This window comes from Poecilia reticulata, chromosome 1 (genome assembly GCF_904066995.2).
Source record: "Poecilia reticulata chromosome 1, P_reticulata-male-v2, whole genome shotgun sequence".
In the NCBI taxonomy this organism is placed as follows: Eukaryota; Metazoa; Chordata; class Actinopteri; order Cyprinodontiformes; family Poeciliidae; genus Poecilia; species Poecilia reticulata.
Window position 1 is genome coordinate 32,062,563 of NC_088830.1, and position 14,714 is coordinate 32,077,276.

The following is a 14,714-nucleotide window of genomic DNA, read 5'->3' on the forward strand; positions in this document are numbered from 1 at the left end:
TCAGTAATCCTGAGCAGCAGCTCCAACCTTCGCTTTGCTCCGTGGGCTGAGCTTGTTGGCTGGAAGCCACACCCGCCATCTAAGACCACCATAAGATGCTCGACTCAGACTGTTTGTCTTTCTCTCCAGAGTTTTGGCCAGGAAAGACCTCCGTCTCTTTGTTTCTCTTTTCACTCGCTCCTCAGCTCAAATGGACATGAACAATGGTGCAATCAAGGAGGTGAGTTTTTATTTTTTAAGCTAAAATAGTTTGTTTTTACAACAAAATCAATATCAATGTTTGCATTTGCATTACTTTTGCCAAATTCCTTTAAAAACATTTCTATTTGTATTTACTGCAGCTGTTTTTTTAATGCTATTTTTGATGATGAATGCAACTAGAAGTAGTTTACACTGCTTCATATAATGGAGATATTAATAATTTGGATTATTCACATGGAAATCTTAAACACCGCTGGCCGAAGTCGGAAACATCCAAGTATCAGGAGTGGAAAATTAAATCTTGTTTCGTTATCTGCAGAAAAATACAACGTTGTTTTAGGGCCATTGTCGACAGAAAAAGAAAAAGGAGGAGGAAAAACTCAGATTTTTATTTTAGTAATCTAAGTAATCTAATCTCTAGTAAATTTCTAGAAAACTTGGAAATTATTTATTTTAGTAAAAATTACAACTTTTCAACTTGTTAAACTCAGAGATTTCCAAGTTTTTTCTAGTAAATATTTGAGATTGATCTAAAAATGTCTGAGTTTTTTTTGTGCAACACTTAAATTTAATAAAACTCAGAAATGTCAAATTTTTTTTTTTAAAGAAATTTCAAAATTTTTACTAGAATTTTTTTAATTTTTGGAGCTCATAAATTTTAATATATTTTCTAAAAAAAAAATCATGTTAATCTAAACATTTCTCAGTTTTTTCTGACAAATTTTAGAATTTTCAAACTCATAAATAAAAAATTCTATGAATTTCATGAGCTTTTCTTTTATAGATATTTCACTTTTGGAGCTCAGAAATTTTCTTGTTTTTCAGAAAATTTCTGAGATTAATCTCAAAATGAGTTTTATTTCTACAACGGTCTTATACCATGATAGAAAAAAACTTTACACCATTAAAATGCCACGTTTTGACAGTTTTGACTAAATCTTTTAATTTTGTGTTTTTCTGGGTTTTTAGATGGATGTTGACCACATACATCAAGAGGAGGCGTAAGTAGAGTTTAATCTCTCCAAACGTTCTTTATTTTTTTTATTTTTAATCAAATATATCAACTAATTAAGGACTTAATGTAAATGCTTCTGCTCACATTTTGCAGCAAACTAAATTCTTTATATATATTCCCTAAACCAGGGGCCCCCAAACCTTTTCCTGTGAGGGCCACATAACTTTTCCCTTCTCTGCTGGGGGCCGGAGTCAGTTTGTAACAGAAAACGTGTGACGATTGCAGGAGTGACTAAATGTAAAAATGTATTGTTTTCCAGAAAGCACAATCAAATAACCCTCTCTGGGTTCTTCACAGAAAAAATCCAGGAAATAACACTATTTATTAAATTAATTTTCATAAATATTTTCCGTATTTTCCGGGTTATAAACTCCAGAAATCTCTGCCGCTCCAGGTTTTCTACAGCGATGCAGCAGCATCAGAGGGGGGCGGATAGTCAAAATCTGAGTCATAACAGGTCAATTGAAAATCACATTTAATACGGTTGAAAAAGGAAAAAGTTGCCAAGTTTAGATTTAACTGAACTGATTACAGTCGGGGCTGCACAGTGGCGCAGTTGGTAGAGCTGTTGCCTTGCAGCAAGAAGGTTCTGGGTTCAATTCCCGGCCCTGGCCTTTCTGCATGGAGTTTGCATGTTCTCCCTGTGCATGGTGGGTTTTCTCCAGGTACTCCAGTTTCCTCCCACAGTCCAAAAACATGACTGTCAGGTTAATTGGCCTCTCCAAATTGCCCCTAGGTGTGAGTGTGTGTGTGCATGGTTGTGTGTCCTGTGTGTCTCTGTGTTGCCCTGCGACAGACTGGCGACCTGTCCAGGGTGACCCCGCCTCTCACCCGAAACGTTAACTGGAGATGGGCACCAGCAACCCTCCTGACCCCACTGAGGGAAAAAGGGTGCAAGAAAATGGATGGATGGATGATTACAGTCGTTTCCGAACGGTAACAGTAAAAGTGCTGATCCTTCGTGTTGCTACTAGCATGTGCTAAATGAAAATAGGCCTCTTCTTCTTCTTTAGATTTCAACAGCAGCTTGCATCCATTATTGTTGCACTACTGCCATCTACTGGATCCTAATATCTATTCCTCAAATTCTCATAAAGATCCCAGTATTATTTAAAAAAACCCAAAAATCTTCTTTTTCCCCTCAATGCTATTTAACTTATCAACAACATTCTCAAGTTTCAATTCCCTATCAAAATCTAATTCCGTTTTAATGGCCGCTTTCTTCTTTTATTTCCAATTTTGACTTCCAGTGATTCGCTTCCTGCTAAAGAGCCCCCTGGTGGTTAAAGAAATATCCACATATAAGCGGCTCAGTCCGGAAAATAAAATCTGAATGCTCTCTGGTGTTGTTCAGGGGGCCGGACCAAATGTGGAGGCGGGCCGGATCCGGCCCGCGGGCCGTGGTTTAGGGACCACTGCCCTAAAGTGTTCTCTCTAACCCATTTTCTATGCTCTGTGGAGTCTTTTGAGTTTTTATTTGGGCTTTAGCTGCTTTATCAGTAATTTAATACATGCAAAACTTTCAGCAAAATATGAGAACTTAGCTTTGGAGTAAAAGCTGTGACTAAATAACGGCTTCATGGAAACAAAATGAAGGAAAAGAATCATAAAGATAAGAACGTGAGATTCTCTGGAAGATTCTCCAGAAGGTTGTGTCTCTGTGGAAAAACCTTCAGCGACTGACAAAGGCACAACATCATAATATGAACATTAGATTAATAAAGTCATAATATATTGGCTCATAGCAAAACGGGACAGAAAAAGATCAGAGAAAAATAATTCAGAATTTTGAGGAAACAAGTCAGAATTTAAAAAATATACATCAGAATTCAGGTATGAAAGTCAAAATTCTGTGAAAAAGTTAAAATTCAGAGGAAAAACAAGTTTATAGTTCTGAGTAAATAAACATCCGAACTCAGAGGGAAAGAGGAGGATGGAAGATGTCAGGCTGATTTTTGGAAATGTTTGATTTTCTCTGGGATCCAGAATCCTCCAGCTGGACTTGGAGACGGCGCTGGAGGAATGTAACGTCGCCCTGCATCTGTTTCTGAACAACCGGTTTGCAGACGCTTTGAGTTCACTGGAGCCGCGGTAAGTTTCTGACGTTCACTAAAACCTGCAGGATCTTTGAATAAGACGGGACTTCTCAGAATCAGAAATCCTGTTTTCAGGTCGGAAAGTCTTTTGAGTTCTTCTGGAAACTACATGTCAGCAGCAACTTTTAGGAAAAGAGAGGATTAAATACACCGAAAAGAAATCTGACTTCAGTCTCAGAAATCTGAGATTATAAAGTCAAAATTCTGAGAAAAAAAACAACATAATTTTGAGGAAATAAGTCAGAATTCTTAGAAAAAAATCTAATTTGCTCATTAGTGAGACTCGCCAGGCCCTTTAAATGCTATTTAATGCGGTAAAAGTTTTAGATTCACAATTATGTGACATAATCCATGATTTTTTTATACAGACTGAAAAACTAAATCAATTTTAAAAACTAATTGATTTCCTTTGTGACAAGCAAAAAACAAAAAGATGCAAAGATGTAAACTTACTTAAACTTTTTACACTTTTACTTTTCTTTAAAAATCCCATTTGATCCTATTTTACTGAAGCGTTTGTGTCCTCCAGAAAGAGCCACAGTATGTATCATGCTATGGGCTACAGCAGCATTTTACTGATGCAGGCTGCTATGACCTTTGACCCCAAGGACATGGATGTTGCCATGGCGTCACTGAAGGAAGCTCTGCACACCTGCCAGAGGTAAAGCTGGAAAAACGCATCAGTATATTTCATTTATGGATTGACAACAGAAATTTCCGTATCCATGTCTCATCCGTGTATTTATGTCATTTTCTATGCATTTGCCTCACATCCTCACTTTTCATGTGGTTTTTCTCATAAATGTCATTTTTGTGGTCTGAGTGTGCAGTAAAACCGATGTGAGCGCAAATGTTTATGTGAACGAACAATAATTTGTGGTGTTGAATGTTAATATCTCACACTCTGTTGTTAAATGTGTGTTTAACATAACTGCTCCTCATGTATGGAAGACCAATAAGGCCAAAAATGCATGAAATTTCATGTGTCTTTCACATGCAAAGCAACTGAGTTCACAACTTAAAGCAGCACCAGCAAATAACAGATGGATCCATTTCATCCAATTAGCATATTAACTTAATGAAAAAGAACCAATCACAACCAACAAGTCAAAATACTCCAGGAAGTGACAGACATTACGAAACAAAACAAACAAAACACATCATAGTGTTTTTGTCACTTTGGAGAAAAAGTTACATGTATAAGCTTGATGTGTGATTATGGATTCTCTCTATTAATATTATATAAACCAAAAGAAAATAAAATGCAACTATGATTTTAATCACTCCAAACTTTTTATTCATTGTGCCCCTCTATGCACACAGCATTAAATCCACTTTTATTTTATTCTACAACAAAATAAGTCGGCTGAACAACTAATGAAGCAGCTTAATAACAACAGAAGTAGTTTTAAAAAGGGAATAAATTTAAATATCTTATATTTTAAGTTGAATGAGACTTTTATCCCATTAGATAAACTGTTTGAATTGCAGTTTTGAACATTTCCTTAGTATTTGCGATGTTTTATAATCCAGTCTTGTTTCCCAACTTAGATTTCGGAGGAAAACTGGGATAATGGAGAGCTTAGCCAGCTTTTGGAATGGGCAGCCTGTTGATAATTTGACAGAAGGTGAGTCTTTCATTGATTTCTGACAGAAAAATACTCACATTTCAGCTAAATGTTGTTATTTCTGGTGGTATCTAGCAGAACATGCACCAGTTTAACTGTAAATATGGTTAACATTTCGTTTTGCGGCTGTTTGTCACAGAGGAGATGCACGCTGAGCTGTGCTACGCCGAGGTCCTGATGCAGAAGGCAGCGCTAATGTTCCTGGATGAAAGCGTCATCGGCTTCATCAAAGGAGGGATGGGAATGAGGAGCAGTTATCTCATTTACAAGTAAAATAAACACAAAATTAGCGGTGAACTGATTGCACTTTTCTGGCTGTTTACCTAAAAGTCTGCATGATACCAATTTTTTTTTGGTCTGAAAAAAAAATTCAGACCAAAAAAAATTGGTCTGAAAAAATTGCCATAGTGTTTTTCAACCACTATGCCGCGACACACTAGTGTACCATGAGTGATCGTCAGGTGTGCCGTGGAAATTATCCAATTTCACCTACCGTATTTTCCAGACTATAAGCCGCTACTTTTTTCCTAAGCTTTGAACCATGTGGCTTATAGCCCGGTGCGGCTTTTCGGTGGATTTTTCTTCAACCACCATGGGGCTCTCTAGCAGGAAGTGAATCGTTGGAAGTCAAAATTGGAAATCAAAAAAGAACGAGCTAATTTTAATTTAGAACAAGCACATGCTAGCAGCCATGCTAGCAGCAGGCACGACGGAGAAATGTTTTCAAACTCATATGATGCCTAAAGTAAAGCCGCTGCACGTAAACTCGACATGAACAAAACCGGATTTGGAGACGGAGAACTGGAGACAGCTCTCTGCTGCCCTCTGCTGGGTCCTTATGGGAAACCGAGAGTGGCAGAGATACCAGCGGCCTGCAGCCCGGTGCGGCTGATATGTGTAAGTTTCCTGGGGGGTTCAAAAAATTTGAAGGTACGGTTTATATATGGTGCGCTCATAGTCCGGAAAATACGGTAATTGGTCTTAAAAGATTTTTTGAAAATGATTTAATTATCTGCAAATTATGCCATCTTTGAGTGTCTCTGCTGTAGTAGTGACTAGCGGCGTAATCATGTAATTTTATTATCACAGTAGGTACAGAGCATTTTACATTAAAACAAGAGAATTAGTGATGCATGAATGTTACTACATTCATGCATCACACCACAGTGTTGTGGCTGTTCAGGTGTATTTTTGAAGTGGACATATTAAGTGCAATTTAAAATAAGAAATGTAAATATGATAAAAATTATTTTTTGTGTTTATTTGATTCCTATTCAAGACATTTTGATAAGAATGACTATATATGTAATATAGGCGGCTACAGAGTATCTTTGTTTCCATTTTGGGTTGGTGGTGTGCCTCGTAATTTTTTCAATTAAAACAATGTACCTTGGCTCAAAACAGGTTGAAAAACACTGAACTATAGCAACAAAGTCACTAAGTTGACAACAGTGAAGTCTATTTATCGATGCAGCCTGAAATCTTTATAATTTTGTGTTGTGTTGATATTAAGACATAATGTTTTTAAACTAGGAACTGCCAGGCTATGGAAAATGTAATAGAGGATGGAGAAAAGGAGAGGAGCACACATATTCATTTCCGAGGTGGCGTCAACATGGGCATCGGATCATTTAATCTGGTAAGAAGTTAAAAAAAATGTCAAACAATTTAATACAATACTTTAAACTGCTCTTTATTTATCTGGACATACAATGCAAATGTAAATGATTGACTTAGCTGGAGCTCTGCTTGGGTTGCTAGGTGACGGGCGGAACTCTCCTGGGGTTGCTAGGCAACAGGCTAGTTGCTAGGTGAGGGGCAGTTACATTTGGAATATTACTTTATTGTAAAATAATGGCTGGATTAAAAAAACTATTTTAGAAGCAGTTGACACCCAAATTGAAGCATAAAAACGTTTAAAAGATTATTTAAGATTGAAACGTTTAAGGAATGTGGTGGAATGGTGTTCCACCCTCCCCCACAATCAACCTGTTGATTAGTGGGCAGCGCAAATGCCTTTATAGTTGGGCGGGCCGCTGCAGGGTGCGTGCGTCCTTGTTTCTCCCATTGTTGCTACAATCGGCGGTTACATGTCGGCTTGTGGGTTTGGTCGACTCGTCTGCGATCTGTTGCTCTGATGGCGTTGCCGGCTGCAGCTGGGGGTTGCTGTGGCGTGCAGCTTCCGTCTGGTCCTCACCTGCTGACCGGCTTCCTCCCGGGTTAGGCTGTGTTTCCACCCCTGCACACCTGATTGTGTTTGGAGCTGCAGCGCTTTGGACGCTCAGCTGTCTTGTCTTGTCTTGCCATTGTTTTGGCCGCTGTCAACTAAAACCTGTTGCAGATTGGGCCGGCTGTGTGGGCGGGGTATTACTCCTCTGGCCCCATCGAAGGGCATTTGGAAGCGGATGACAACTTATTGAAGTTACTAATTTGTTTTCTTGTTTGTTTGATTTACTCATTTCTTTTGCATTGCATGTTTTGTTCATTTCTTTTGGAATAATTGAACTTGTCCGTCCTGTACCTTACATGTTCCTTTTGTTTCAGGGACAGAGTAGTGGGCCTGAAGCCTCATTTTTAACAAGAGAATTGTTTTCAGGAAAATTGTTTAATAAAATATTGTGCACTGCTAAATCTGTGTTCGGGTGCGTCTGGTAATTTTTAAAGAAAAGATCTGCACCTGCTGGTCACATTTGGCGTTGTTGGCAGGATGCTCCTTTGAATACAGATTTTTTTTGTGTGTGTGTTTCGGGTCTTAACTTTTTCTGTGTTTTTATTTATGGTGTAAGACAACAGCAGTAGCTATCCAAAGGAAAACCTACCTGTGGGTTCAGGATTTATTTTTACTTTTTTTTTTTTTCTTTGGGTAGTCTTCCCCTGCAGGCATGGAGGAAGTGACACAGCGGCCGGTGGATGGAGTGGGTCAGCAGAATGCGACGGCTGGGGGTTTGCCGGGCACCGCTGCTTCCCCGGCTGTGGCTGGTGGTGTCATGCCTGCTGGCGCTGTAGTTGCTGAGCGGTTGGTGGTTGTGCCCAGGGACCGACAGTGTCCCATGTTTGGTGGTAGGACTGGCATTGGGATTGGTGAGTGGATTGAGGAGGCCCAATCATGTATTCAGGCCCGCCGTTTTATCAGCGGCAGATTAGGCTTTCTTTCTCTTTGATCATTTAAAAGGGGAAGCCAGGGAGGAGATAAAGTACCGCACCAGTGCAGGGAGGAATGACCCAGCTAATGTTGATCAAGGGAAAACTAGCACCCACTGAGCTGTTGAGTCACAACTCAGGTGGGGGAATAGCAGGCTCGCAATTGGCAGCCACGTCAAAATTGTTGGCATCTTGTCCAGTCATTGATGTTATGGGCGGTATCTCTGTGACTTGTTTGGTAGACATGGGGTCCATGGTGTCAACAATCACTGAGAGCTGTTTTCAGGAAGATTTTGCATCATTGGGGCGTGATCGCCTTCAGTCATGTTATTGGTTGTGGCTGTTGGCAGCCAATGGTCTTTCCCTCTCATATGTTGGCTATTTAGAGTTGGATGTCAATCTCTGTGACAAAGTGCTTCCACATTGTGAGATCCTGGCGGTGAAGGATCCCACTAATGCGGATTCTTCTGTTCCTGGCATTTTGGGAATGAATATAATTCAGCGTATATACCAAGGACTTTTTGGCGCACATGGTGGTTCGTTCTTTGACTTGCCTTCAGTTACAGTTTGCCGTCTTTTGTCCTTGGTGCTGAAGTGTGCAGGACCATCGTCGGGGCGACGATGCAATACCGGGGGGGTAGAATGTGGTGGGATGGTGTTCCACCCTCCCCCACTCTATGCACCGGGCACCATTGATTGGTGGGCGGGGCGAATGCCTTTATAGTTGGGCGGGCCGCTGCAGGGTGCCTGCCTCTTTGTTTCTCCCACTGTTGCTATGGTCGGCGGCTACATGTCGGCTTGTGGGTTTGGTCGACTCGTCTGCGATCTGTTGCTCTGCTGGCGTTGCCGGCTGCAGCTGGGGGTTGCTGTGGCGTGCAGCTTCCGTCTGGTCCTCACCTGCTGACCCGCTTCCTCCCGGGTTAGGCTGTGTTTCCACCCCTGGGCACCTGATTGTGTTTGGAGCTGCAGCGCTTTGGATGCTCAGCTGTCTTGTCTTGCTGTTTGTTTGGGCCGCTCTCAACTAAAGCTGTTGCGGATTGGGCCGGCTGTGTGGGCGGGGCGTTACTCCTCTGGCCCCATCGAAGGGCATTTGGAAGCGGATGACGACACGATTTGTTCCATTGTTTGAAGTGTTTTCTTTTACAGTTTATTTGTTTTGTTATTGAAGTTACTAATTTGTTTTCTTGTTTGTTTGATTTCTTTGCATTGTGTGTTTTGTTTATTTCTTTTGGAATAATTGAACTTGTCCGTCCCTTACCTTAGGTGTTCCTTTGGTACCAGGGACAGAGTAGTGGGCCTGAAGCCTCATTTTTAACAAGATAATTGTTTTAAGGAAAATTGTTAATAAAATATTGTGCTCTGCTAAGTCTGTGTTCGGGTGCATCTGGTAATTTTTAAAGAGAAGATCTCCACCTGCTGGTCACAGGAAGTTTTAACTGATTCTCCAACCAGAGATTACATGCTATGAAGCTGCATTTGTCTCAATAAATCCAGATTAACCACCATGTTTTATTTGTTGTTTTTATCAGATCCTGTCCATGCTTCCATCCAGAGTCCTCAGACTCATGGAGTTTCTGGGATTTTCTGGAGACAGGGTAGGAGGCGCCACTCTGTCTGTTCGCTTTGGGATGTCAGTATCACCGCATTAAAAAGGTTTTTTAATACGTTTCTATAATCCGCTTTGCAGGAGTTTGGTTTGTCTCAGCTGAGAGAGGGGGCAGCCAGTAACAGCCTGCGCTCCATCCTCAGCACCATGACTCTGCTCATGTTCCACCTCTACATGAGCGTCATTCTGGGTGAGAAAACTTTCCTTATGTGAAGCAGAACGTCCGATTACTGGAGCCTGGAAGTGACTTTAACGCTCCTTCAGGAACCGGTGACGGAAACCTCCCTGAGGCTGAAGCTCTGCTCAAACCGTACGCCGACAAGTTCCCCAACGTAAGAAACGCAGACAAAAATATTGTTTATAAAGGAAGGTTCCCATTTCTGCTCATTTATTATGAGAAAACACAACATAACTCAATACATTCACTGCAAAAACATAAAATCTTGCCAAGTAATTTGGTTTAGTTTCTGCTGCAAATATCTTAGTACACATCAAATAAGGCAGAACTAACGATGAGGTAACTTTTGAGCAAGACATCGGAGCTTGTTTTAAGACGATAATTCCTTAATATTGATTTTAAAAAGTACAATATTTACTGGCAGATCATTTAACTGATAAGATCATTTTCCCATGTTATGAAGTGAAATACTCTGTCAGTGGAACTGGTACTTTTTCATCAATATTAAGGAGCTACTGACTCCAAAAGTTAAATCTCAGACATTTTGAGATTAATCGCAGGATTTATTTTAGAAAATAGTTGCAGAAATCTAAAACTTGCAAGAAAAGTCAGTTTCAAAAGTAAACATTTTTTGACTTTTGCAGCTCCAAAATTCTTTCTATAAAATTTATGAAATTAATCTAAACAATTTTGATTAATTTAGAGTTTATTTCTAGCAATTCTTTTGACTTTATGACTTCAGAAATCCCCAAGTTTTTTTGGAAAATGTAAGTTTTTGGCAGAAATTTTCTCTTTTTTTCTATTTACAGTGAAAGCCGTTGTAGAATCAGAATTTTTACGAGAATCTATATTTTTGGCACCCATTGTACTACCACAGTAGCACTGAGAGAAATGGAAACTTTCCTTATTCCTCTTACTGTAAAGTATTTTTCTCTGGATTGAACCTGAGGGATTTTTCCCACAGGGAGCGCTGATGCTCTTCTACACGGCCAGGATCGCTGTGCTGAAAGGGAACTTCACATTTGTGAGTGTTAACTGTCTGACTGTACATGAAGGCCGGTAGTAGAAGGCTGGTTTTCAGAGTTTTCTGGTCTCTGCAGGCTCAGGAGAAATTTCTGGCCTGCATAGCGACCCAGGAGGAATTGCGTCAGATCCACCATCTGTGCTTCTGGGAGCTGATGTGGGCGTACTCCTTCGAGCAGAACTGGACCGAGGCGTACCGATACGCCGACCGCCTCTGCAAGGAGAACAAGTGGTCACAGGTATCCGCATTCTCTTCTGCTTCTAGTTCTTCTTCTTCTGGGCTTTTTTTGGCAGAAAATTTTAAGTGTGCATTACTGCCACTAACTCGACTGAAGCAATGCACAAAGCAAAAAAAAAAAAAAAAACTGAAAGAAAAGTCTTTCTATAGAAAAGGATTAGGGTCAATGAAGAAAATTCTGACTTTTCCCTCAGAATTCCGATTTTTTTTTTCTTGGAATTCTGACTTTAAACTCAGAATTGAGATTTTTTTCCCAAAAAATTTCTGACATTTCTTCTCTCACAATTCCTTATTCTTCTCAGAATTTGGAGAAAAGTCAGAATTGTGACTTGTTTTCTCAGAATCTGAATTGTTTAAATTATTTATGCACCGTCAGATTAATCTAGTCTGAAAACTCAAATCTACCAAATGGTACTCGTGCAAATATGACCATTAATCCCGTCATTTTGATTCACATTTTTTTTGACTTTGCTCATTTTAACGTTGCCGTTTTCTCGTAGGCCACATATGTATTTCAGAAAGCCGCCATCTTAAGCATGCTGCCAGAGGAGGAAGTCGCCAAGACTGGAGAAAATGTTGTGGCGCTATTCAGGTGAGTAAAGAAATGAATGATGTTGGTTGCACTGCAAAAACACAAAATCAGAGTTTTTCAAAGTGAGGGACTCAGAAAGTTGGAGAGAAGATGATGAGGAAAAAACCTCCAAAATAAAAAAAAACTTCAATCCCATTCATTTTTTTTTATCTTAGATTTTTCATCGCAATTGTTGTTTTCTGTTTTTAAAGCTTTTTTTAATATAAAAATGAGTTTAGATAATTTACTTAAATGCTATTTCTGATGCTCATTTTATTATAGGCTGCCACAGTTCTTGTGCAAAAAACCCCAAGAACTGTGAGAATAAAATAAGATTAGATGTGATTAATTTAAAATATTAATTATTTGCTTATAATCAAAAGAGGGGATTGTGTTGCAAAGTTGCATCATCTGGTAAAAAAGTAATACCAGATGATGCATTATTATCAGTTATTATTAACTGATAATAATAACTGGGATGGCCACATTTATGCTAAATTAATGTAATAATAATTGAACAGTAAATAAAAAAACATCTAAAAGTTTCTTTATGAATTTTGAAGCATTTTCTGTGGGTTTGCTGTTTCCCCTAATAAGATGTTTCCACTAGAAACAAGATAAAAATAGAAAGATTTTGTGTTTTTTTTTTGTTCGGCTAAATGAGCGTCGGTTTGCAGGCAGGTGGACGGCCTCAGATTAAAAATTGCGGGAAAATCGATTCCAACCGAGAAGTTTGCTGCCAAGAAGGCCCAGAGATACGCGCCGCCGAAGCCTCTGAAGCTCGTGGTTCCTGCTCTGGTGAGAACCCGTTCAGCGCCGTCCAGTAAAAACCGTAAGTCTGTTTGTTTATCACAACATCCTTCCTCACAGGAAATGATGTACGTGTGGAACGGCTTCATGGTAGTCGGCAAGCGGCCGGAGCTAACCGAAGGCATCTTATCGACTCTGGAGGCGGCAGAAGAGCAGCTCAGGAGCGATTCGGGTGAGACAACAGAAAAAATAAACAAAAACCGATAAACTTTTAGGGCAGGAGTATCCAAACTTCTTCTCGACGAGTCAAAAGTCCTTGCAGGTCAAAATAATAATAATTAGAAAGATTAAAATAAAATCAAAGGATTGAAGTTGCCTGATTTTATTGTTTAATTGTAGAAAAAGTAAGAATTCTGAGAAAAAAGTCCAAATTCTGGGGGAAAAAAAACAAAAATCCAAAACATTGTGGTGAAAATGCTAACTAAACGCCTGTGTGATGCGCAGATCCGTCGGAGTTCCACACGGACGACGTGTGTGTGGTCCAGATGCTGAAGGGTTTGTGTTTGACGCAGCTGGGGCGGCTGGTTCAGGCGGAGATCTGCTTCAACTTCGTCATTTCCAGGTGAGTCCAGGGCAACGGCGACATCACTGGCTGCATGAAAACATTACACTAGCAGAGTGTCAGCATTAGCATTTGCTATTCTGGTTAATTTAAATCAATGTATTTAAAGCCCAGTATGAAAAAATACTAGAAAATATTAAAAAGTTGAAGAATTTTATAATTCAGAGGGAAATTCAAAATCAGAAACACAAGAAGTTTTTTACGTTTCAGTGTGCAAACATTAAAAAATTCAAACTTTTGTATATGGAAATGGTCTTCACTAAATATTATTTTACTTTTGCCACTGTTTACATTGAACACAATGCATTAGTCAAGAATCTGAGTAGAATGACGGCATATTGCTACAAAACTTATAAATAGGAGGAGATCATAGTTGCTTGAGATGGCTTGGTCTTCAACATTTATTATTTACTGTATTACTTTCATTTTATTTGTAATTTATGATGTTCAAAAAACCTAGAAAATACAACAAAAAACCAAGATGAATACTAAACATGTTAAGCTCAGATTTTCATGTTTTTAACTCAACATTTCTGCCATTATCTACAGCAGAAAAGCTGTAGATAAGACATTTTCTCCAGATTCCATCAACTCAAAACTTAAGACTTTTTAAGACTATTATGAATTAAATTTAAGACCCATATCTCCAAAGAAATCTTTAAAAGAAAATCTCATACTGTGTGTAGTAGCAGTGCCAATCTTGTCTATCATGGACAACATTGGCACTAGCGAGTGTATGTTAGCAGCTAGTTAGCGGTAGCCTCCTCGAGTCAGTGAAGATGTCGGCGGGTGACTCAAATGTTTGCCTGAGAGAAAAGTTTCATGAGTAAAACTAAACTGCAAGTAATACAAGATTCAGCAGCCCTGCCATGAAAAATGTATGACCTCCTATAAGTTAACTTAAAAATTTCCTACGGATTTAAAACATTTTAAGGCCTTAATTTTAGATACACATATTTAAGACTTTTTAAGTCACACTCTTATTTCTGTGTTTTTTCCACCAAAAACTTTTTGTGTTCCTCAAAAGTGGACTTTTTCTACAGTTAGTGGCAGAACTTGATCAAACATTTTAATAGAGTTAATTTTAGCATTATACATCAACAAAAAAAGCAACATTTTCAGTTCAAAAACACTTTTTGCTGCTTGATTTAATAGACATACATGCTGAACCACAGATTTTTATTGTTTTCAAACTGTTATTCAGGTTTTCTATCCATTCAGGTTTCCAGTTTTTCAGAAACTCCTGATCATTCATGGAACTGATTTGAACAAATTCTTCTTCTACTGCCAATAACTATGCCTGTTGTTGTTTCTTTGTCTTTGCTGCAGTGAAAAGGACATCAAGCATGACACCTACCTGGTGCCATTTACCATGTATGAGCTGGGTTTACTGCACAAGCTGAAAGGGGACATTGATACGGCCATCACAGTCATCGAAAAGGCAAAGTATGTGTTTTCAAATGTTTCTTTCAAATAAACTGACCCCACTTCATGTGATAACCTTTCACAGAGGCTAATATGCTCAATCTGAACAACGTATATGGCAGGCCATCCATCCATCTCCAGCTAACGTTCCAGGCGAGAGGTTATGGCAGGCCAGTTTAACATAAAATCAGTTTCGACTGACCATCTCTAATTATATTCC

At 39.2% G+C, this 14,714-nt stretch overlaps 1 protein-coding gene and 1 long non-coding RNA gene across 3 annotated transcripts in view; one reads left to right on the forward strand and one right to left on the reverse strand.

The window, feature by feature from the left end:
- LOC103472854 (tetratricopeptide repeat protein 39B-like) overlaps positions 1-14,714 on the forward strand; it is a 16,607-nt gene continuing 1,893 nt past the window's right edge. The window contains exons 1-17 of one of the 2 annotated variants that reach the window (XM_008422710.3): positions 1-220; positions 1,171-1,202; positions 3,203-3,307; positions 3,842-3,973; positions 4,864-4,940; positions 5,080-5,209; positions 6,474-6,579; positions 9,611-9,676; positions 9,769-9,877; positions 9,952-10,019; positions 10,830-10,889; positions 10,966-11,127; positions 11,627-11,718; positions 12,375-12,495; positions 12,568-12,679; positions 12,952-13,069; positions 14,399-14,515. In XM_008422710.3, the coding sequence (XP_008420932.2) occupies positions 191-220; positions 1,171-1,202; positions 3,203-3,307; positions 3,842-3,973; positions 4,864-4,940; positions 5,080-5,209; positions 6,474-6,579; positions 9,611-9,676; positions 9,769-9,877; positions 9,952-10,019; positions 10,830-10,889; positions 10,966-11,127; positions 11,627-11,718; positions 12,375-12,495; positions 12,568-12,679; positions 12,952-13,069; positions 14,399-14,515 (1,637 nt within the window). In that variant the 5' untranslated portion in view covers positions 1-190. Of the gene's footprint in view, positions 221-1,170; positions 1,203-3,202; positions 3,308-3,841; positions 3,974-4,863; positions 4,941-5,079; positions 5,210-6,473; positions 6,580-9,610; positions 9,677-9,768; positions 9,878-9,951; positions 10,020-10,829; positions 10,890-10,965; positions 11,128-11,626; positions 11,719-12,374; positions 12,496-12,567; positions 12,680-12,951; positions 13,070-14,398; positions 14,516-14,714 lie in introns of those variants that run through there. The other variant, XM_008422718.2, reaches the window with a different exon arrangement.
- LOC145553077 (uncharacterized) overlaps positions 12,814-14,714 on the reverse strand; it is a 16,377-nt gene continuing 14,476 nt past the window's right edge. Inside the window, exon 3 of the long non-coding RNA XR_014089264.1 lies at positions 12,814-13,099. This is a non-coding gene — a long non-coding RNA (uncharacterized LOC145553077). The remainder of the gene's footprint in view (positions 13,100-14,714) is intronic.